The sequence below is a fragment of the Sprattus sprattus genome (assembly GCF_963457725.1).
Source record: "Sprattus sprattus genome assembly, chromosome: 18".
NCBI classification, from domain to species: Eukaryota; Metazoa; Chordata; class Actinopteri; order Clupeiformes; family Clupeidae; genus Sprattus; species Sprattus sprattus.
The window spans coordinates 20,501,395-20,523,454 of record NC_137916.1 but is presented as its reverse complement, the minus strand read 5'-3'; the positions used below and the strand labels follow the sequence as shown (position 1 = coordinate 20,523,454).

General features: G+C 43.6%; 2 protein-coding genes across 2 annotated transcripts in view; both read left to right on the top strand.

Annotated features, from left to right (window-relative positions):
• Window positions 1-13,064, top strand: part of radil2a (Ras association and DIL domains 2a) — a gene marked incomplete at its 5' end in the record, with an annotated part of 28,856 nt that extends 15,792 nt beyond the window's left edge. The window contains 6 exons of the mRNA XM_080855888.1: window positions 447-591; window positions 4,516-4,685; window positions 4,969-5,335; window positions 10,373-10,503; window positions 11,922-12,061; window positions 12,298-13,064. Coding sequence (XP_080712014.1) covers window positions 447-591; window positions 4,516-4,685; window positions 4,969-5,335; window positions 10,373-10,503; window positions 11,922-12,061; window positions 12,298-12,397 — 1,053 coding nt within the window. The 3' untranslated portion in view covers window positions 12,398-13,064. The remainder of the gene's footprint in view (window positions 1-446; window positions 592-4,515; window positions 4,686-4,968; window positions 5,336-10,372; window positions 10,504-11,921; window positions 12,062-12,297) is intronic.
• Window positions 13,065-16,713: 3,649 nt separating this feature from the next.
• Window positions 16,714-22,060, top strand: part of ankrd40 (ankyrin repeat domain 40) — a 9,341-nt gene continuing 3,994 nt past the window's right edge. Inside the window, exons 1-3 of the mRNA XM_080856447.1 lie at window positions 16,714-17,171; window positions 21,003-21,151; window positions 21,262-21,852. Of these exons, the coding sequence (XP_080712573.1) occupies window positions 17,038-17,171; window positions 21,003-21,151; window positions 21,262-21,852 (874 nt within the window). The 5' untranslated portion in view covers window positions 16,714-17,037. The remainder of the gene's footprint in view (window positions 17,172-21,002; window positions 21,152-21,261; window positions 21,853-22,060) is intronic.

Here is a 22,060-nt window from a genome sequence, read left to right as displayed (position 1 = left end):
CATTCATTCTGAGAGACCTCTTTCCCAACTCATTAGTCATCCAGTCACTGCACTGAGAGAAGAAAGGAGGCCTCCAATTACAGATAAGAGATATTTTAAACGCTGAAGGCCCCGGAGTGAAAGGGATCTTATTGGTAGACAATGATTTCTTACTGTGTCTCAGGCAATTGAAGAAAGCCCAGGAGAATAAAGCACAGTCTGGAAACCCTGTGGCTTGTCATCTACCGCTTATTTCCATTCTGTGCTGTCTTGCTCAATTCAAACTTTCAGTATGTATTTGTTCTTACTGTGCTGTGTGGTGCCCTTGCTGAATTTGTGTCTTTTTCAACTTGTCAGTGTTCTCCCGTGCTTGTCATTTGTGTACATATTTGAATTAACTAACTGTGTGGGTCTGTCGTGTGTGTGTGTGTGTGTGTGTGTGTGTGTGTGTGTGTGTGTCACTGCAGGCGTCCTGGGCGTCCCTGAAGGCAGAGTTCCTGCACCTGAACCCTGCACAGCTGCACCACATGTTGAGGGAGTACAACCCGGGCAGGGCCTGCCCCTCCAGCTGGAGCCCCACGCCGGACGATGCCGAGGCCGCACTCAAAACCAGTGAGTAGTGCCTCTCACACACTCAACACTGTGTTTCTCTTCCTGTCTCATATCAAAACAAAAACACACACACCTATTTATCGTTCTGTCTCTCTTATACACACACACACACAACACACACACACACACACACACATATATTTCTTTTCACATATCCTAGGATTTACACACACTTCTCACACACACACACACACACACACACACACACACACACAGACACACACGCGCGCACACTTGGGCCATCATGCATCTTGAACATAACACACATACAGAGATGTCATCAATACGCATACCCACTCACAATCACACTCAGTACTGTCTCACACCTACACACACAAACACTCTCTCTCTCTCTTTCTTTTCTTCTTGTTCAATCTATGTGGGTAGGCATGTAACCATTCTGTTGTTATGTTAAGTAACTGTACTCCGACATCAGGATAGTGAGAAAGGCTCTGATTGGCATATTAATGCCAAGGGTATATATTGCCCGAGTTCTAATCTATAGATGACTTGAGTGAACAGGACTCTAATCCATGGCAGTTCTGGGTGGAGGAGGGCACTCACCTCCTCAGCTCTGAGGGCATGGACACGGCTAGCTAGCTGCCCTCGCCGTCCTCACCAGCACAGCTGATGGCCCTGCCACGCCCTTGGGCCTGGGTTCACAGGCATGTTTGTACACAGGGCAGCCCAGGCTGTGCACGTGCCATGCCCCTCCTCCCTCACGGAACAGATTGGCAGCAGCTCTAAGACTGTCACTCACTCTCTGTAACACCTATTCATCTCGTCTTTGCCTATGTATGCATTTTTCACTCTCTCTATCTCTCTCCCTCTGCCCCTCTGTATGTTATCACTCTCTCTCTCTCTGTCTCTCTCTTTTTTTCCATCTCCACCCCGCCTCCCTCTCTCAGCATGTTTCTCTGAGGGAGGCCTGGCATGTGTGTGTGTGCTCTGAGTGCTCCTGCCTTGCTGCCATGAATAAAGTCCCTGTGTGCTCTGTCATCTGGGCCTTGGCTGACCTGTCCCCAGCTTTTGTCAGCGGGAGTCGGTGATCCCCAGCAGAACATTGCAGATCCTCCCGATAAAATAACCCTAACCTGGGCAGCAAACGGGACTGCTGTCATCGTTACACTCCTTGAGATTGAGTTACCGAACAGAACCCTTGGCCAACTCAAGGCCTTTCGTTGAAGTGATCTTGAAAACATTGTTGTAAACCCCGTCCAAGTTCATGTAGGGCAGAATGGTTAAGTGTATACTGTGACCCTTGAAGGAACCCAACCAGTGGCGGCTGGTGATTTTTGTTTTTGGTGGGGCTATTTGAGCGGGGGGTCTGGGGGTTCTCCCCCAGAAATTTTTGAATTTCGTAGATGTGATTTCCTGCATTCTGGTGCATTTTCGGGTGGCCAGCCGGAGATCCCAAATCATTCACAATGATAAATTTGTTGTTCGCTATTTCATGTAGGCCAATAAATTAAAAACGAGACGTGAGCTGTTGATGCAGAGAAGTGCTGCTCAGTTTTAAAACAGCCCCTTGCCTATACCAATAAAATAACTCAAACCAGTCAATACCAATGGTCTAAAGACAATATTAATATATCTGCCATGTAGAAATCAACTGTTTCACAGGTAATGATAATGAACAAGTTACATGTTTATTATGGTCCATGTCCAGATAGAAAGTGCCAACACATAACGATAAATTATACTAGGGAACAACAGTTTTTTGTTACTACAACTACTACAACAATTTAGTTTTTTTAAAGACATGTATACTGCAGCTGTATGAGTATGAGAAGAAAGATTATTTTAACTGGTATGAAACAGTAACAGCTCACAACTTAGAAACAACAAATTGCACTCTTGACCGCACATGTTTTTAAACGCGTTCTGACCAATGCTTCAGTTCTGTCATTCCTGTCTGTGTCCACGAACTTGTTTTAAACAGCAGGCAAAGAAAACAAAAGATGGCATTGACATACCTACAGCTAGCCATGCCTTTCGATCGAACCAATCTCGGGAAAAGCTTCTGGTGTATGTTTTCCCCTTTTCTCCCGTCTGTTGGGTTATTTTCACTTCTGGCTTGTCTGGTCCGAGTTGTTTAACAATTAGCTTTTCCGCAAAAGTTCTTCTTCCAAAGGGATGCAGATGTAAGGATTTGACTGAATTTGGGGCTAGCTGAGTTCCCACAACTACATCCGACGTCGCCATGCTTAACACTTCTCTGCTCGAATGGAAAATACCTGTTAACAAGCAGTGGTGCATCTTGGTAGGGGCTCTAGCCTTCAGCGCCCGTAACCCATAAAATTCCTCGACGATGATTGGCGGATGTGTATTCTTTTTTGCCTAGCAACAGGGGAGCCATTGGCTTAAATACAGCACACACGGGCTGATCGACCAGGAGCCCCGGCAAGACATCCTATTGGCTACTACACCAAAAACGATAAACGTTCACGTTTTAAACGTGGAACTTGAAAGTGAATGTAATGTAAATATAATTTTGGAGAGTTCTAAACCCATTCTAAAGCAAAATCATCAATATCGTTGTATTAACACAGGTTATTTTTTCAAAATGAGAGATTATTTAAAAAAGAAAAGAAAAGAAAAACAGGCAGTCAGGTCAGCGGGGGGGCGGAGCCCCAGCGCACCCTATGGGCGAGCCGCCACTGAACCCAACCCTTGTGAAAGGGCTTCACTTAACAATTGTCCATATATATTACAAACACACATGTGAAGAACCTTAACCAAAGAGGTTCACTTCATTAAATACAGGTGTAAAGCAGGGTTTCTGGGTTTACTAATTATTACAACTTTTTTTTTTTTTTAAATAAATACAAATTTAAGAATCAACATACAAAACATTAAATGCATCCTTAAACTTGACAGTTATGTTTTAACCAAGGCCAATACATCAATAACACAACTTTATTTTATTGTTATTATTTTATTGATTAATGCGAGTCCCAAAACCCGACCACTTCTTACTCCCATTAGACATGTGAGAAATCATATTTGATCCAATCACTTCTCATTCTCCATGAAGCTTAAGTCTGAGCTCCGCTGACTAGAAAAATCTCATTTTGATGGTCAGACACATGGGGATTAGCTGATGACATTTTTCTATTTCTATGAGGAGGGCGTAATCTGTCGGAAACATCAGTGTCTCTCAGAATTTGTTTGATTCCTATAACATGACTGTAGATGTCAGCAACCTTAAGAAGGGTCGGTAGGCTTATTTGCTTCGCAGGGGCAGGTATGTTTGCCAAAACCATGTTTTGCTGATGTTGACAAAAATAAATGATTTATAGGATTTATCTCGTTTCGTAGTGCCATTGCTTTGATCATAATCGTGTGGTTGCAGGCTGTAACAGCATAGGTTATGCAATAAATATGGTTCCACAACTGCCTGGCTAGTCATTTCTGTGGTAATTTTTGTCTCAAATGTTTGAAAGTGTGTGTTTAAAAGTTAAACTTCTTAGTTTCTTTCTTCAGTTTTATGTGTTTTAGTTCTTCAGCTTCACAACTATTGTTGCTAAACAGGACAGTTTGACAGTTTTGATTGCATCAAATTAGAACAATGTGGTGTCAACCCCAATCGTGCTGCGAGGTTGCATTTACAGCCTACACTACGCCAGATGAATAGGATTTGGATATTTATTCATATTGAATTCAGTTACTCATCTTACATCCAAATGCCCACCCCAGCATAACATCCTGATAACAGTCAAACTGATTTCAGGACATTGACATTCTTTTGTCAACCAAGATGTACATTATATAGGCTATATTAAAGTTGTGTTTGTAACATTGTTATTGAAATATGTGCAAGTACGTTTTCGGACACCTGTCCCAAAAACGGATTTGGTGTGTAATACCCTTTGGTGTGACCTTGTAGACCTCTCCTTAAACGGCTCTGAATCTCTCTTCCAGGTGACATCCTGGAGAGTTTTGACAACCACCCACCCCTCATCCTGCCCAGCCACACGTTCCACCTGGAGCTGGGGAAGCCTGTGGTGGACCCAGGCCTCTATCAGCAGCTGCAGCGCATACAGGACTTCCTCCGCACCCCCCCCGACAACGACCCCCCCGCCGGCTCACAGGTAAGCACACTAGCACCAGCCCCAGGGCAGCTCTCTCAGACAAGGATTAAAGCTAGTTCAGTTCAGGACTACATTTGGGTCTGGAGTGATGAAATGAGACGAAGTTTTTCATAAAACCTGGTCCCCTGTCTGGGAAATTAGCCCAGGAAACCGTGTCTAGTCCCGCAAGAGGTTTCAGCTGTTGGTTATGTGGGAATTTCAGACTTCAAGTAATCTTCAACTTGTGGTTTATATCTTCATTCCGTTTCATTAATGCAGTTCTTACCCTCTCTGCCTGACCCAGACTGCAGATGAGCACCAGTCTCTGACCTCTTCCTCCATCACCGAGTCCCAGACGTCCCTAGCCTCCTCCCCCTCGTCCTGGTCAGAGGCCCACCGCCGTGCCGTATACAGGGACACGTCTGACTCCCAGACCAGGGGCTCCCACAGCGACCTGAGCTCCTGCGAGGCCGGGCTGCTCACCCAGAAGCTGAAGAGCCTGGAGCTCCAGAGCTGCCTGTCTGGCGAGGCTGGACTTGGCCTCCACAAGAGCCTGGCCCTGGACCCGTCCTGCCTGCTCACCCCGCCCAACACCCCACAGAACATGGAGCAGGCCGAGCTGGAGGCCAGCCTGCAGGAGGGGGCTCAGCACAACGCCCGCCACCGGAAAGGTACCCACCCACATGACCCAGAGAGGGGCACTTACCCTGGGGAGGGAGGGGAGGGAGGGGAGAATAGCCCCTGCTAACATTTTGGTTTCTGGTTACAAATGAGTCCCAGGCCATCGTCCATCCTACTTCGTACTTTACTACTTTATATTATTTAAGTGTGGGGCCCCCTTCATAAAGTTTCATTCATTACACATGTGGCTCCTGACCCCTGCACCCCAATAAATCTGATTTCATCAAGGTAGTAATTTGCAGTCCAATGTAAACTCTTGAGTATGTCTTTGAAAGATCCTCGTGGTGCCCGTTATCAGTGTTTACTATTATTCAGCATTTTATTTATTTTATTTCAGAATACTGTATTTCCATAACTTTCACATACTTTTAAATCGATGGATGTTTAATTATTAAGGGATTCCTTTAACACTTGTTGTCTGAGAGAGATTGCATTTTGTTTCAGTGAGTAACTAACCTACAGGATCCTTTATTGAGTCTCCATGAGATCTACCTTGAAGAGCTATGTTCCAAGGCTGAATATGCATGCAGGCTTTTGCCACTAATTGACCTGAGCAAGGGAGCATTGAGTGCCGAATCTAGTCCTTTGGCTGGATGGCTGTTTGTCTGGATGGGGTGGTGTGTTTGGCGACTGCAGTCAGCATGCTGAGGTGTGTGCGTGCGTGCGTGTGTATGGGTGTGTGAGGATGCAGGAGCTTTTGTTTCACACATGTATCTGATTAAATGATCATAATAAGAGTGACTATCCTGCTGCTTACACAGAAACCACCAATCACAGTGGCAGCATTACGCCCCCAGTATCCCTGTCCTTCCGCTGGCTGCCCTGTTTTATTACCCCACTGCTGAGCGCTTTGATTACCTCAGTTATTGGATGGGCGGGCAGGTAGCCTGACTCAGACCAGACCCAACAGCCTAAAATGATGCACTGCACTCTCTCTCTCTCTCTCTCTCTCTCTCTCTCTTCCCCTCCTCCTCGTCTCTCTCTTCCTCTCTCTCTCTCTCTCTCTCCCTATTATCACCCCCCTTTTTATTTCTCCTTCACTTTTTCACTTATGTTTTTTGTCTTCCTTCAATTATTACTTACTACTTTCTCTTAGGTTCACTCTCTCCAAATCTTTTCTGTCTGTAATCCTTTCTTTATGTCTTTGTCTCTCTCTCTCTCTGTTTCTTTCTCTCTGTTTTTCTGTCCTTTTCATCCTTTTTTATTTGTTTTGGAGCTGGGCTGCTGACAACGTCTCGGCCATGTTCACTCGGCAGGGTGGTTTCCAAGTTCAAAGCGAAGGCCACTTCCCTTTCGGGGCCGCTCCTTTTGTCCCTCTCAGCGCCAGAAGTCATCAGGGTGCCCTGCCCTGCCCTGCCCTGCCCGCACACACACCAGACAGGACCAGAGCTTCAGTCTTCAGTGTCAAGGTCAAAGTTGAAGGGAAGGCCAGAAGGGAAAAGACCACACCAATTAGATCTTAGAGAGTGGAGCCGGCCTCTGAAGCTCACATGCGTAAAGGGTTAAGCCTGTGAGTGTCACAGTGATAGATGAGGACCTATTTTATGTTTAAACAGCGTTACATGGGAAGGCAGCCCAGGCTGAAATTAGTAGGTTTTGGATCTATGCCATTTTCGTGCATCGAAAAACAGAAAGTGTTCCAGATGATTATGGATCTATAGCGGTTGGAAACAAATAGGTGCCTTCGCTACAAACCCTTAATTATCTAAGCTACGAGTTCTCACTGTTTTTCAGTGTCATGTAAGGAAGTAGCATTAGATGTAGCTGTATTGGCCTTGTTTGTGAATGAGCTCTCAAGTTGTCAGGTCAGATTGTTTTATCGTAACATAACCGGCTAATGATTGTAGGCACATTGAATGAGAACAAGATTGTTTGTTTATTCATACACATTCCCACCAGAAACATTTTGTGTAAATTAGAGAGAACAATGTAACAAAATCGTTAAGAATGAAAGGCCAACATAAAATCGGTCTGATACGGGCTGCATCACATGAACATGGTCTGACAACACACATATCATGTTAATACTTGTTTGTTAGTATTTAACTCAATTGGATGCGCTCAATGAGACAGAAGAGATGGTGTAACAGCTTAGTCTGTTTGAATAAACTGACGTTTTATATAGTGTTTTATACTGGTAAGGGAAGGGGTAAAGGAGAGACTTTACACACAGACTTCCAAGAGGATAGCGCTTGAAATGTTTGATAAGCCAGCCATCATCATCGGCTCTGTCTCTAAATACTCGTTCCCTTTTAATTCTTCCATTGGCAATATCCTCCAATGAGCCTAAAGCTGTGATTGTTATTAGACTCTGTATTACATGTCCATAACTGCACCTTGATGTGTTAATATTTAAAATAAGGCCCATGTGTCATACTGTGCAAATAATTATAATTGAATAAGGCCTACAGATTCGTAAACTAGCACTGTAAGTAGTAACACTGCATTGCCTCTAAGTGTCGCGAAAGACGAAAAAAATCATTCAAAATGTGCGTACGCCAGACATGAAATTGGAGTGGAGGAACACACATTCTCACGTTTATTTCACTTGTGAAGAATAGTATAGACAACGTTTTTGTGCAATGTTTGTACATGAGACCCCAGGTGTTTAGCAGACACTTTTGTCCAATAAAATCCAGCATTGATCAGAAATCGAACCCAGGTCAACTGAATGTAATACAGCCATGCAAACCACTTAACCACCAATCAGTAGCAATAGTGCCAATCTTATCACTACAGAATCTGTAGCAATAGCCACTTCATTTGGAAAAGTAAAAGCTGTTAAAATGTAGAGATTGCTACCTGACTTAATTAAGCCGATGACGGTTGTTGTCTGCAATTTATTGTTGTTGATTTCTCACACAACGAACAGACACACAGCAGTGCCCTGCCAAATTGTCCGGCTCATCTCTGTTGGGTGGCGGGTCTGAAACGCGTCACGCTATTTTGGTAGCAGCGCACTAATCCTATAATCTCGACCCAGGACTTACAGCGACGAGGTGATGTCAGGAGAGAAAAGAGCAACGGATGAACCGTCATGGGAATTTACAGTCGGGTTGGCGCGCGGAATCTTAATCGGGCTGACCATTGTTTCGGGCAAGTCCCGCACACGGAGCAGAAGACAAGGGGTGGTGGGGGGATTTGGGGTCGAGGGTCAGAGTTTGGGGCTGGTTAGAACAGACCAGTGTGAGATGTGTGTTTGTGTGTGGAGAGGATAAGGCTGGCTGATTTTGTCACTGGGTGGATGTGTTGGACCCAGGTGTGTGTGTGTGTGTGTGTGTGTGTGTGTGTGTGTGTGTGTGTGTGTGTGTGTGTGTGTGTGTGTGTGTGTGTGTGGAGAGAGAGAACCGGGCTGATGATTTTTGTCACTGGGTGGATGAGTATGACCCAGTTGTCGAGATAGGTTGTGTGTCCTGGGGAAGGCCAACCCTCCGTGCCTCACAGGCTGCAGCTGGTGTTGTGATTCAGGTTTCATGTTTCAATCACAATCTATGTTACAAAACAAATAAAACGTAGCCTATACAAGGTACATCTGGGTTCACAAAAGAATGACAACTTTATGACGACTGCTACCAGGATGTCATTTTAGGGTAGGCATTTGGATGTAGGGTAGCAACTATAGATAACTATAGATAATAGATAATGTCCAGATCTTACCTGTCCATAGTATAAGGCTGCACCTGGAACTTCACAGCAACATCACTATTCTAACTCTACTCTAACTTGATTCAAACAAAAACGAAGAAAAAAACGACAGGTTAGTCAAAGTTTTTAAGCACACACTTTTCAAGCATTCTAAGATGAAAATGACTACAGAGATGCATTGTTTACTGCTGCTAGCTAGTGTCGTTTGGAAACCATTTTATGTGCATAACCTATGCTGCAGGTTATAGCCTACAACCTCAAAAGATTATTATGAAAGCAATGGCACTGTCATGGCAAAATGTGACCTGGCGGCTGGCGCCAAAAAGAGCCCGCGTGATGTAATGCTAGCGTTGGTATAGCAACTGTCACTCAAGAGTCATCCGAAAGACAATATTACGTCACATGGGCTGTTTTTGGCGCCCGGTCACTTTTTGCCATGACAGCACAATGAGACAAGATGAACCAAATAAATCGTTTATTTTTTAACATCAGCAAAACGTGGTTTGGGATAAGAGAACTGCCCCTGTGAAGTGAATAAACCTACTTCTTAAGGCTGCTGGCATTCACCAACAGGTTATAGGCTATTAAACAAACCCAAAGGGCCACTGATGTTTCTTAAAGATTATTTCCTCCTAGTAGAAATTTGATTTGCTAATCTCCATGATGTGTAAGAGAATCAAGATTATATTTTCTATTCATTGCCACTACTGCAGATGTGGTGACGGCTTTGGAGGGCGGAGCATCACGCAGGATGAAATGTGTTCTCATAAATTACATTTTCTCCCCACACTGTTTTTGTCGGATTTTGTGACTCGCAGTAATCAATAAAAAAAAAATATATATAATAACAATACGATATAGCTCTGGTATTGTTTTATTTGTTTTTGTTAAAATACAAATGTTGTATAAGTTGTATGACCATTATTACTGACATTTTGAGCGGCATTTTTTTGGCAAACACAGAAACACTGTTGAGATTCTGGTATGGTTCTGGCACGGAGGGCCTTAAGTGAATTGCTCCTTTTAGTGTCAAAGCTGTTTTGTAGTATTTTATTTGAGCCATTTCTATAAAAGTATTCATTGTGTATATTTCTTTGTGACATGATAGTTCGTCATTTGATTGAAAAGAGACATGGTAAAACTAAATTCTTAACAAAGGTTAAAAAAAGCCCCTAACACCAACGGCTGATGCTGCTTCTCATTCCCATTCTCACATCCTTCCTGTGGCGAATCCGTCCCCCACCACAACCGGAGGATGAGCCTCTGAGGCAGATTGGAGACGAAGCCACAGCCACCACATGGACACAGCCGTGACACTCAGACACTGTGTGATGATGTGTACTGGAGCTCGTAACTCAGCTCTCTCCTTACCCCCCCAACAGGTGCTGTGGACCAGCGGAAGGTGAGCAGAGAGGAAGAGGAGGATGATGAGGAAGAGGAGAGGGAGGAGGTGTTCACCGTGGAGCTGAAGAGAGGCCCCCATGGGCTTGGGCTTGCCCTGGTGGATGGCATGGTGAGAAGGGTGGGTGTGTGTGTGTGTGTGTGTGTGTGTGTGTGTGTGTGTGTGTGTGTGTGTGTGTGTGTGGTGTGGATTGGGTGATCACACTACACTGCCTAACTTCATTTTACACTCTTCTCCCATCTTATTTTCTTCTATTCTAAGTGAGGGCTAGTACAACAGCTGTCTTAACTCCCATGACATGTTTAGAGTACAAACAGTCAAGGTTGGGCTTTTGATTAGCATTCCAGTATTATTATTTATACTTGCTCAGAGCATGCTGGCTGTGAATATTCATTCCTGCCTAGAAAGTTTTGTTTCCATAGTTACAAATCGATCCATCTCCCGGGCTGTTTGAGAGTAGTCTGATGAGTCAGAGCTCTCTGGTCTGGTCAGCCATAGTAATCCATCCATCCAGCCATCTCTTAATAAATCCAGAACAATCATGCTACAGTCATCACAGTTATGCCTGGGGGGGTGGGGTGAGGAGGTTGTGCGGGGAAATCAAATGTTTTATCTTCGTTTCAAGGGACTTTATATAGCACATTGAGAAATGTAACTATTTCAAGGGACTAAATATTCCGCATTGAGAAATATATGTCTAAAAAGAAATATATGCCCAACATATGTCTCTGAGTTGAACAGAGATGCAGGTGTTCACTGCTGCATGGTGTGATTTCTCTAGTGCATACTGTGCTTCCCTGAAAGGCTCAGCACTTCTCCTCAGGGCCCTTGCAACATCAGATTGTGTTTAGAACAACCACCTCTTTGTCAATCCCCTTGAGTGGTGTCAGATCATTTAATAGTGTTTTTGCTGCTTAAGTAAGTTTGTGCACGTGTGGTTTGACCAAGGTTATTTTTTTGTGGGGGGGGGGGGGGTATTGGCTTGAAATGGTTTGCTGGTGGGTCGTTTTATGAGAAACATCCTAACGGGGTGAGCCAGAACTCATTTGAAGTGCGTAAAAGCCCACATATTGAACAGAGCCGCTTCGAATTCTTGGTGCCCCTCCCCAGAGCTACTCTCAGTGGTGGAGCAGGAAACGTGAGGGTGGACTGCAGAGCGCACACAAAAACATGAGACACAGACTCACCTTTAGATTACATTTGAGTTTTTTTGGCTTGTTTTTGTGTGCTCTATTTGAATGGGACTTTTAACTCCGTGGTCAGGAATGCGAGGGAGTGATCGAAATCCAGAGGTTTTTTGTTGCTCTGGAAGAGAAAATCATATGTTTCAAAGTCACAAGTTCAATGAACAATCACAAACCCCCATCCTTCCTCCCTCTCTGGTGTGGTGTTTCACCACCATCATCTCCCTAAGGTAGCCAAAGTACACAGCCAGGCCTGCATCAGTTTGGATGCAAGAGGCCTGCAAGTATTTGCCTCCTCAGTCGCTGACCTAACCACCTGCTGGCTTTCATCTGTGCCCCTAACAGAAAACCCCCCTGAGAATGAGCGGCATCTACATCAAGTCAGTGGTGCCCGGCTCTCCTGCCGCCCAGTGCCAGAAACTGAGGCTTGGCGATCGCATCCTGGCAGTGAACGGAGTGAGCCTAGTGGGGATGGACTACCACGCGTAAGTTACACACACACACACACACACACACACACACACACACACACACACACACACACACACACACAGGGGAGGAATGCCTCTTTAATGCCATGAAGTAATGTGGTCATGAAACATTTGTTGATATTGTCTGCCACTAGATGGGTTTAAGACCATGTAAGATGTCTCAGATTTTGTCTGTCTGTCTGAACCCGTATCTTATTTCTTTTCTTCCGTGTCTTGTCTGGGTTGAGCAGAGGCAGAGAGCTGATCCGCACGTCTGGAGACTCGCTCCGGGTACTGGTGGCCAAGACAGAAGCCAGATCCAGTGGCAGAAGCTCTGTGACAAAGTGCTGAAGCAGAGGGTAAACTAAATGGACATGATGCCATTGCAGCCATCTGAAGGCTTTTCTAACTCTCTGACAGATGGGCTCATTCTGAGTCCACGAAAAAGACAGAGATGCTCTCTGAGTCTTTCTGAGTTTATCCGTTCTTTTCATGTTCCTGTGTCCTTTCCACCAAAAAAAAACCATATGCATCTCGTAAACCAAACAACTGAGAAAATCCAAACAACCCGACTGGTTTTGCTGTTGTTTTGAGGAGAACATGAGTTTGGCTATCAGCACCGAAGAAAGCAATCCCAGCTATTTCAGACCCAAAACTTGTACTCTGTAAAAGCCTCACAGTGCTGATGAAGACAGGCTATCTGTGGAAACCCTTTCTTTGGGGTCTATTTAAGGTCATGTGGTATGGTCATGGTAAGCACATTTTGCAATCCTCTTTACCATCCTCAGCAGAGGCCCAGTGGTGCTGGTCAGGTGAGGATGAATGTGGTGGATGGAGACGGCACAGCTGGGCTATTTAAAGAAGACTAAGGTCACTTCCACTCCGATTGGCAGCACAGCAGCATCCGGACTTTCCTCTCGCCAGACCTCAAATCCTATAATAACCCTCAGCGTATCCAAACATGTACCAAATATTACGAGAGGAGAAAAATAGTGTTGGATTTCACTATGGCGGCCATCTGAACACTGTTTTTACCGTCCTTTTTAAAATAAAAGGTTGTCTATCATTCTCCAGTGGCTTTTTTGAAACGCAGATGTTAAAATTACGTCAGTGACTGAGACCAGGGTTCTTTGCCACATCCAGCCTTCGGAGAATCCCCAAAATGATGCCCCTCTTTAATACCAGTTCAACAGTGTTATTGTAATTGTTTTATGATCAACAAAGTTCATTATTATTTTTTTGTAAGATTTGTATTCTTAAATGTATTTAATAAATATTATTTGGAAATTAAAAGCAAAACTAAAATTGCAGCCATGCTTGTTTTCTCCCAGCTGCACCAATCATGGTCTCAAAGATCTGATTTACAAACTGGTTTCCTGACCGATGAATGAAGTTGAAGTGCAGGCATAGATTTCAATACGTTCCCGTCTCTGTCTGTATACTTTTGTGTATTTGTGTGTTCGTGTGTGTGTGTGTGTGTGTGTGTGTGTGTGTGTGTGTGTGTGTGTTTAAATTGGGACTCCAGCTGCTGGACAACCACTGGGTTTTAACGGGGAAAGCAGCAGGGATCCATGGGTGTGTCCCCCGTAGGGAATGCTGCAGTGGGCAAGACTGGGGCTTTTAATAGAAGCCTGCGGTTTTCCACCAGCCAGGCACCCTCTGCTTCGTGTCTGTATTTCACCAGCCATGTATTTCACCATCCACCGTTCCTCCTATGCGCTCACACTGACAAGCTTCAGCTTAATGGGCCAGTTAAAAGCATTCTCCTTTTGCAGAATGTAATAAAAAAGAGGACACTAGATGGGAAAAGCATGGCCAAACATGCTGACACTGACTGGGGCCTTTTTAGCTGCTTGGCTATGCACTTGTGTTTCCTTTGTGTGTATTTTGTGTGTGTGTACATCTGGAGTCCTGGTGCTCAAATCAGGTCCCTGGAGGTTCAGTAAGCTGAGGTCAGGTGGGAAGACTGCTTGCCCAGTCAGGTGCGTTAGCTGTTCAAATGAATCAACCGTTGGAATATCAAACCAGAAGCACATTTGACTATGAGCTTTCAGAGTGCACAGCGTACTGTACTGCATTGTGTAAGAACGGGCCATTTCATCGTCCCAGAAGAGATGTGTGAGACTTTACATTTTGTGACAGAAATAGAAAAATCACTGCAGTCTGCGTCTGTCTTAATCACAAAGTACCACTGCTCTTTAAAAATTAAAAAAAGGTCCCTATTCAAGTCGCTGTCGACACAGTCAACCTTACAGCCTTCTTGCGTAGTTGTGACACTTTGTGGGTAGCCTGTATGTATTTAGTGTCTGCTTGTTTGTTCCAAGTTTGACCACAAGGACTGGAGAAACAATCCCCCTCAAACACAAACGGGTGGATGCTCGGCCCCCTTACTTATGCAGAGGCAGCACTCTGCATCTGCCCTGTCTGCTGTTTTTCTTTTTTCTTTTTACATTTTAAGAATACTAGCACAGCTTTTACCCCAAGCATACACTGTGTGTGATGGTAAGGAGAATGAATGTATAATAATGTAATAATGCCTTGCGGACATCATTGCTAAAATGGACAACTGATAAAAACATGTCTTGCTTTCTCTCTAGCGGTGAGTGATAAGTGCATCACACTAAAGGAATGTGCTGATTATCCTTAGAGGAAAGCGTCACCACCAAGCCAGTCATAAATCACCTGATAGGTTTCCATGGGTCTTAATGGATACCCCTTCCTCCTGTAAAACCTGTAACTCCCTTTGTGTGTACAGACTGAATGACAAAAGGATACTGTTATCTCTTGGAGGGGTCGGGGGTGAGGAGGGACAGGAAGCTTTATTCGCATTCAGGAAATGAACAATTGCCCACTGCGGTCTGAATCAGACCCCCTGAGCTCTGTGTGACCAGGGTGCCTTCAATATGACTGGTCTCATCGATGTGCTACGTCAATACGAGTGGGTGACTCAGTTTCAGTAGAACGATCATCTTGCCCCAGTTCTGGGCTTGGGTCAACACGGGGGTCTAAAACAGCACTGACCCACTTGTTTGACATTTAGTGGGGAACTGCTTTCTACGCCTGCACAACACATGCGTGGAGATGGCTCATATCAATGGCATGCCTATCTCAGTCAATCACCTCAGTTGGGGTGGGGTGAAGGGGGGATTCCTCCAGACACAGGAAATCCAGTCTGGAGACCGAGGCAAGTTCAAGCTTGGCCATGCTGTGTGTGTCTGGGGGGATGTTTCGGTGCTAAGGGGCTCCTCACTGGCCCTCTCGCCCAAGCAGAGCCCCATTCCTTTGGGGTGAGAAAGGGGAAGGAAGCCCCTTGGCTCTAGCCTCAGCTGTCAGGTCACGCAGGACCTAGGAATGAACAACAGAGGAAATGGAGGAATGCAGAGAGATGTCATGGTCCTTAATAAGTCAGTATGAAAGAATGTGTAATTGTGTTGGTTTGTCGGTGATGCAGCCATTTCCAGCTGTCATCAGAACGAATATGACAGACAGAGCAGTGTACAGGACATCCTGCTACCACTACCTACATGATGAAAGAACCCAACAGATACGGAGATGTTTAGGCTTTTTTTGCTCTTGTGAATATGTCCTCTTTAAACATAGTTAACACAGTGGATGGTGGCATAAATGAATAAAGAGTTTCAAACATTCTACCATTGATAAATTATTGGGAATACTGATTTATCTTTGAAGTTACATTCTGTCCAATAAGCAACATACCACAAACTTAACAGATTTAAATATATTACTATTATTTAGTTAGTATGTATTATAAAGTCTTGCATGTACAATGTCAATTGATTCTTTAGTTTTCTCTCTAAGAAGAACATGCCCCACTCACAGATTTCACCAAGCCATGCACCATATCTCCTTTAGTAATATTTCTAGTGTTAGCCTACCTCTCAGACAGTGGCTTTGGTTTTCATTTTAAATTAAGTGTGTTCTGAAGAAGATTTCCTTCGTTGTTAGCTGATGGGTTTGTTTGGGAAGTTAATTCCAATGATTGAGAACAAGTGCGCCATGGTATCTGCCCATTCAAAATGAATTCACAAAGTCAGCCTAAAATTGACTAGTAGAGTAGTAGGCTATATGCAAATTAAATCGCTTGCTAAATGCTGTTCGTTTTGAAAGCGTTGAGCGTTGGACATTTGTTACAGTAACATAACAAACAGCACAATCTCTCCCTGACCGTGTGTAAAAATACACACTATGTCTGTAGCCTGTGCCAGGTATCCTGTAACATACACTGTAATGCAACGCCACCTAAAGGCGATCAGTCGCACAGGAATAAAACGTAGGCAAATTTGCCTAATCTAGTCTTGTCAAGCTAACGCGAGAGGGTGAGAAAACAAATACAAAGAAATCAAATTTGGTCCACTGCTCGTACTCTGAAATTAACAAAAAAGTTCGCGATACTGCTGATTAAGTACTTTGATTTCACACTACAGTGTGTGTTTCTATCTTAAATATTATTTTCTAAATATGATAATAACTGTGAGGTTTTCGAAATGGTTTTGTTATTTATAACACACAGCTAACCAGATATTGAAAATGTTAAAAAAAAATATATATATTTAGTTTTGATCCACCTAACCGTACGGAACAGAGATCATCACTGTAGGAACGCAAAGCACGGTCCAACGTTGTTACTCTCTAAAGTGCCCCCCAACATGGGAGGAGTAGTTCAAGCCAACCAAGCCAACGGACTTTGATAGCCGGGTAAAAGTGTAAATGTCTATATTGTAGCGTTGTGCGTAACAAATTATTAATGCACGTGTAATACAGTATGTTTGCTTAACTGCCTCGAATAGAATATTTAAATGGCACGACTGTAAACAAAGCAACACTTTGACAATTTTTCGTAACGTTACCGAATATTGGGGCGGCGAACGTTATTTATAGTTAGCTTCACGTCACCGCGTTTATCCTTTACAAGATTAGCAAGCTAGCTACACCTGAAATTCATATGAAGCGTCACACAATTTAGCTGAAATATGTCAACAACATCGTTGGATAAAGAACTGCAAGAACGTCTAAGAGAGGCCAGTGCCATCGGAGACATTGATGAAGTGCGGAAGCTGGTCGAGAGCGGAATAAATGTCAACTCTCAAAATGAAATCAATGGCTGGTAAGTTTAAACATTCTCATTACATTGCAAAAGGGATGCATACAGTAAGTACTTTGTCATTCTTATGAGAATAGGAACTTTTCAAATGAAGCAACAGGAGAAGTGTTGAAGCTTGGTTTGCTAGCAACATTGATCTGTTTTCGAGCTAGCTAGCTAGCTAGCTTGGGTAACTACGAATTTAACCAGCTGTTTAACTAATGTCAGTTGTAAGTTAAGTGGTTATTTAGCTTTCTAGATGATTAGTGCGTGGAGGGGGGTGGGCTCTTCATGCAACGACTTGTTTTTGGCACACACGCAATTAACTGATTAGGTAATTCTAATTGGCAGTAATGGTTGACGTTGCCGAACACCTTCAAAGAGGTTAGCAGTGAACAGAGGCCATGTCAATGTCTAAAATAACTAATTGTCTAAATAACTAACAGAATTGCCCCACTTCTTTTGCCACATGACAGGGTCTCCCTGTGAGTGAGTGAGATTCAGTATTGCGAAATGTAAAGTAGTAATACGCACGTTTTTGAGTTTCAGGACTTGCAGGGCAAGGCGTCACCGTCCATTTCCGACAGTGACCATAAACAGATTACCCACATGTCTGTGTACATCAAAGTATATGATTACGCAGTAATGATACAAATATAAAACATAGTCTTAACAGCACCTGGACAATTGAAAAAAAAGTGCAAGATGTCTGCACAACACACTTCAACACAGCATAAATCAAACCTTTATTGTTAGCAGAAAACTGGAACACACGGGAACATTGTTTAATGTGAAGAGACATAGCGGGTATCTGAAATGTAGGCCAAACGTTCTGTTAAACATACATTTGACCTAAATCTGTAACCCATCTTAACTGGTTGAACTTATTTAGTTAAATAATTACCTGAAATATGCATCAAATATAGCAACAGCCTACCAACTAAATGTCCAGGTACAATTTGAAAATCATAATAACTGATATCCTGATAGCTGGAAAATCATGATGGCTAAAAACTACATTTGTCTCAGATTTCAACTCCAACACAATAGTACTACAATATATGAAGATGTGCATACGCAGGGTATTGAGATTTGATTTGTACTAAATGAGTTAATACACAGTGAATATGTGTGTGTTTTGTGTAAATATACATAACATCAAAAACTGTTCGGAGTAAAGTATTTGAGACAAAAGATGTGAAAATGTTACCATATTTAAAGTATCCTTTTTATGTTAACACTAAAATGTCAACTCCTACTCAGGTTTGACAGTGAATCAAGATCAACTTGATAAACATGTAATAAACGTATTAAAATGAACTAATTACAGATATTCAGCCATATCAATAACTAAATAGAGATTAAAATAATTGTTGGAAGGTGTCTTGGATATTCAGTGCAAAACAAAATGAACGAGTATGTTTTAAAAAACCTGTGACTACAGCCCCATATGTTTGATGAATAGCAACGGATCTAAAAAAAGATTTTTTAATGAAATATGAATTATGAAAAAAACAAACCCCGGATCTATTCATCCGTCATTCCGATCATGCATTAAAGAAAATTATAACACGGGTAGATGGAATTATAACACGGGTAGATGGAATCCACCATTCTGAGAGTTAGTTCCGGGGTGTGCTATATTCTACGGTATAGTAACTGTACGACCTGTTTTCATCTACCTGAGCGCTCCATATCATTACGCACTCAAAAGGAAATATCTATCCAAGATGGCGGCGTGTTGTGGCTAATGTAGTGGGGAATGTTTCATGTGAATTAAGCTATCTACACAACTTTTTATATGTCTAAATTGACTCGGTTAGTTGTTTCTGTGCTACGCGAATGTTGCAGAGTATTGAAAGTCTTTACTGAAAGTCTCGAATATTATTTGTAGTTGACTTTTAGCGCTTAGACCAAAAACCCATTTGAAACACACGTAGCTTTAGTGCTAGGTCTAACAGACGTTAAGTTCCCAATGCTATTTGTCTGTTGCATAGCAACAGCCACACAAAGGGGGACTATTTTCTCTTGGCTACTGAAATGCGATACACAACGTTTGGTGTCTACAACTTTTTTTGTGCTGAAAGGCAGCTTACTGTTTACTTTAATTGTACTTAATATTTATAAAGTCGCTGGCAACCGTGTTATAAAAGCAATAAGGTACTCGAGTCAGTACGGTATCGTCAATAATGTACTTGTTCGAGGGTTTGCCGGCCCTCCGCTGCGCGTCGGGCCTAACAACTCCCTCGAACAAGTACATTATTGACGATACCGTACTGCCTCTCGAACCTTATTGCTTAATAATATGATATTGCTGATCAGAAGCTCAAATATGTTTTGGGTCATCTGTGTGTCATTCATGCAATAGATCTAATTCACACTACTTGACATGCACACTTTTTGTGTGAACATGAAAGGGAGCGTGTGCACCAGTTACAGGGCTTGTTATTGTTGGCATCTGGTGGTAGCTAGCTAGCTAGCTAGCTAGCTAATTCACAAAGACAAGACTTGCTTGCGCTAGAACAAGCTTTTTCAAAAAGGAAAAAGGATGAAGTCAACAAGGCACAGGCAAGGCTAGAGGAGGCAGGAAGAGTTATCTCATTACTGATCTGTTGCTGATCATTTGCAAGAGCAGGGTCAAAAGGAATTAAATGATGAGAACCATTTAAACCCAACTATAGTATCTCCCAGACAGCAGTCTTTATGTGGCTTATCTAAACCACGGTTTACTAAACAGAGGCAGACATTGTTTTCTGATATTTATTACAGTATGATGTTGACATGAAATTGTAATGTGATTTCTGTTTATTAAAAACCATGTCAATGTTTTTCTATGGGTAGCCTAACCTATGGCAATGTCTGTACCCTGATAGTTTGACCTAGCATACAAGTTTAGTACAACTTTAGTGGCCCTATGGGGCGAACAAATATAAAACAACTACTTAAAACACATTTAAAAGTACCAAATCCATGGAATTTATTAATACAACACGATTTAACAACTAGAAGACAAACATAGCTGTACAACAAAATCCCAGGCTAAGAAGCAGTAAGACCAACAGTCCCCAAGCTAGAAGCCTCTACCCTGCAGCAGGAAACTGGAGTCTTTATCTGCTGCTGGATCACCTGGCCAGGTGCATCTCATCTGGCAATCAGGGGAAGCACAACTTGGGAGGAGCTACAGAAAAGGGAAGGAAAGTGACAAAGAACACAACACATGTGGTCGTAACACAGTGTTTTCATGTAGACAAGTAGTGTGGAATAATGGATGGGGTAATGTTGATATGAGTCAGAGAGACGACAGGGCCCTGCATGCCATGGGCTGTCTTAAGGCTAACTGTTTCTGTCTCAAACTGCACGAAAATAGTGCAGAATTATTAAACATTTACCATGGGAGGATGCTCCCAGACCCCCCTACAGGTCTAGGCTAAGCCCTGAATGTATTCAACTCCTAGCATCGCCCCAGCCAATCATGTTCCTCCGTAGAGAGCAGGAGTTCTGTACGTCCGGTGCTTGCCAGCGCTCATTAGCACTTGATGCCAATATTTGGGTCCTGTATTTTTTTGCTGATATTATGGTAAATTCATTTAAACTGTGGGTGTGAAATGTTTGGACTCGGGTGCAATTTCAGTGCTTGCCAAAGGTGCTATTTTCCACTTTAGTAATAGTTTCAGTGAGCAAAGTAATATTCCTATCTCGTTTGGAGTACCCTGGTAGTCAGACACTAAAAATAAAGTTGGTTATATATTGAAATCAAACAATGACTGCATAGAAAATGGGCTGAAAGTATTTGTCACTTCAGTGTCCTTCACTCCCCGCAACTGAGAACTGTTCTGCTATCCTCTCCCCTTTAAGGACATGTTTGCATTGGGCATGCAAGCGAAACCACAAACGCGTTGTGGCATATCTTCTAAACTCAGGAGCTGACCAGAATATTGTGACTGCAAAGGAAGAGTTAGCAGTACAGTTGACTTCCAAACCTGAGATCAGAAGACTATTAGGAGGTATGCTTTCATTACTTTTGAACTAAAATGATTAATTCAAGTTATTTTTAATGCTCCTGGGACTGGATGATGGAAAAATAACGCCAGGAACTTTTGTTTGTGTGCTTTAGTGGAAGAGGAGGATGTGCCTGAAGTGAAAGAGCCAGAGTTGCCAATCATTCCCGCCTACCTGTCAAACCCACCCTTCATGTTCAGCAAGGTAGATACAGATGACCTGATGTTGGCACAAAATGGCACCCAGAACGGCTCTAGCGATCACACGCAGGACCCTGACAGTGAGCCGGCCACCCTTTCCCCTACCCAGGAGCTCAGCCCCCAGCAACCTCCACCTCCACCGCCATCACAGACGCATCCAAGTGCTCCAAGCCGTGCCTCACCCCCACAGCAACATCCGCGATCGCTGCCAGGCCCCAGAGAGGGAGCATTCATCCCGGTTTCGGAGCAGAACGGCATGGTATCAACCTCCACCATGAACGGGGGCCTGCCCATCGAGATCTCTCCCGAGCCGCACCACCCCCACGTCCTGGCGCAGAACGGCGCCGTGTGCCCCACAGTGCCCTCCCCCGGTGCCAGCTCTGGGCAGCCCCCCATCAGCCGGCAACAGTCCATCCCCCAGCAGCTCAACGGCCCCCAGGCTGGTGGGTCCATGCCTGCCTTCCAGCCTTTCTTCTTTACTAGCACCTTCCCTGTCAGCTGTCAAGGTGAGTGCTCAGTTCATAACTATTCATTCTTCCATCTCTCCATCCATCATGCATCCATTCATCCACCCATCCATTATGCTCTCTCACCTATAGAGACAGTTGCCCTTGACTGTCAGTGTCCATAGTTGATGTGTGTTATCTGCGTCAGTGTGCTCAGCGACATTGCACTGCAAGTTTCAGTCAGTAAGCAAGAAGCTTTTATTAAAAA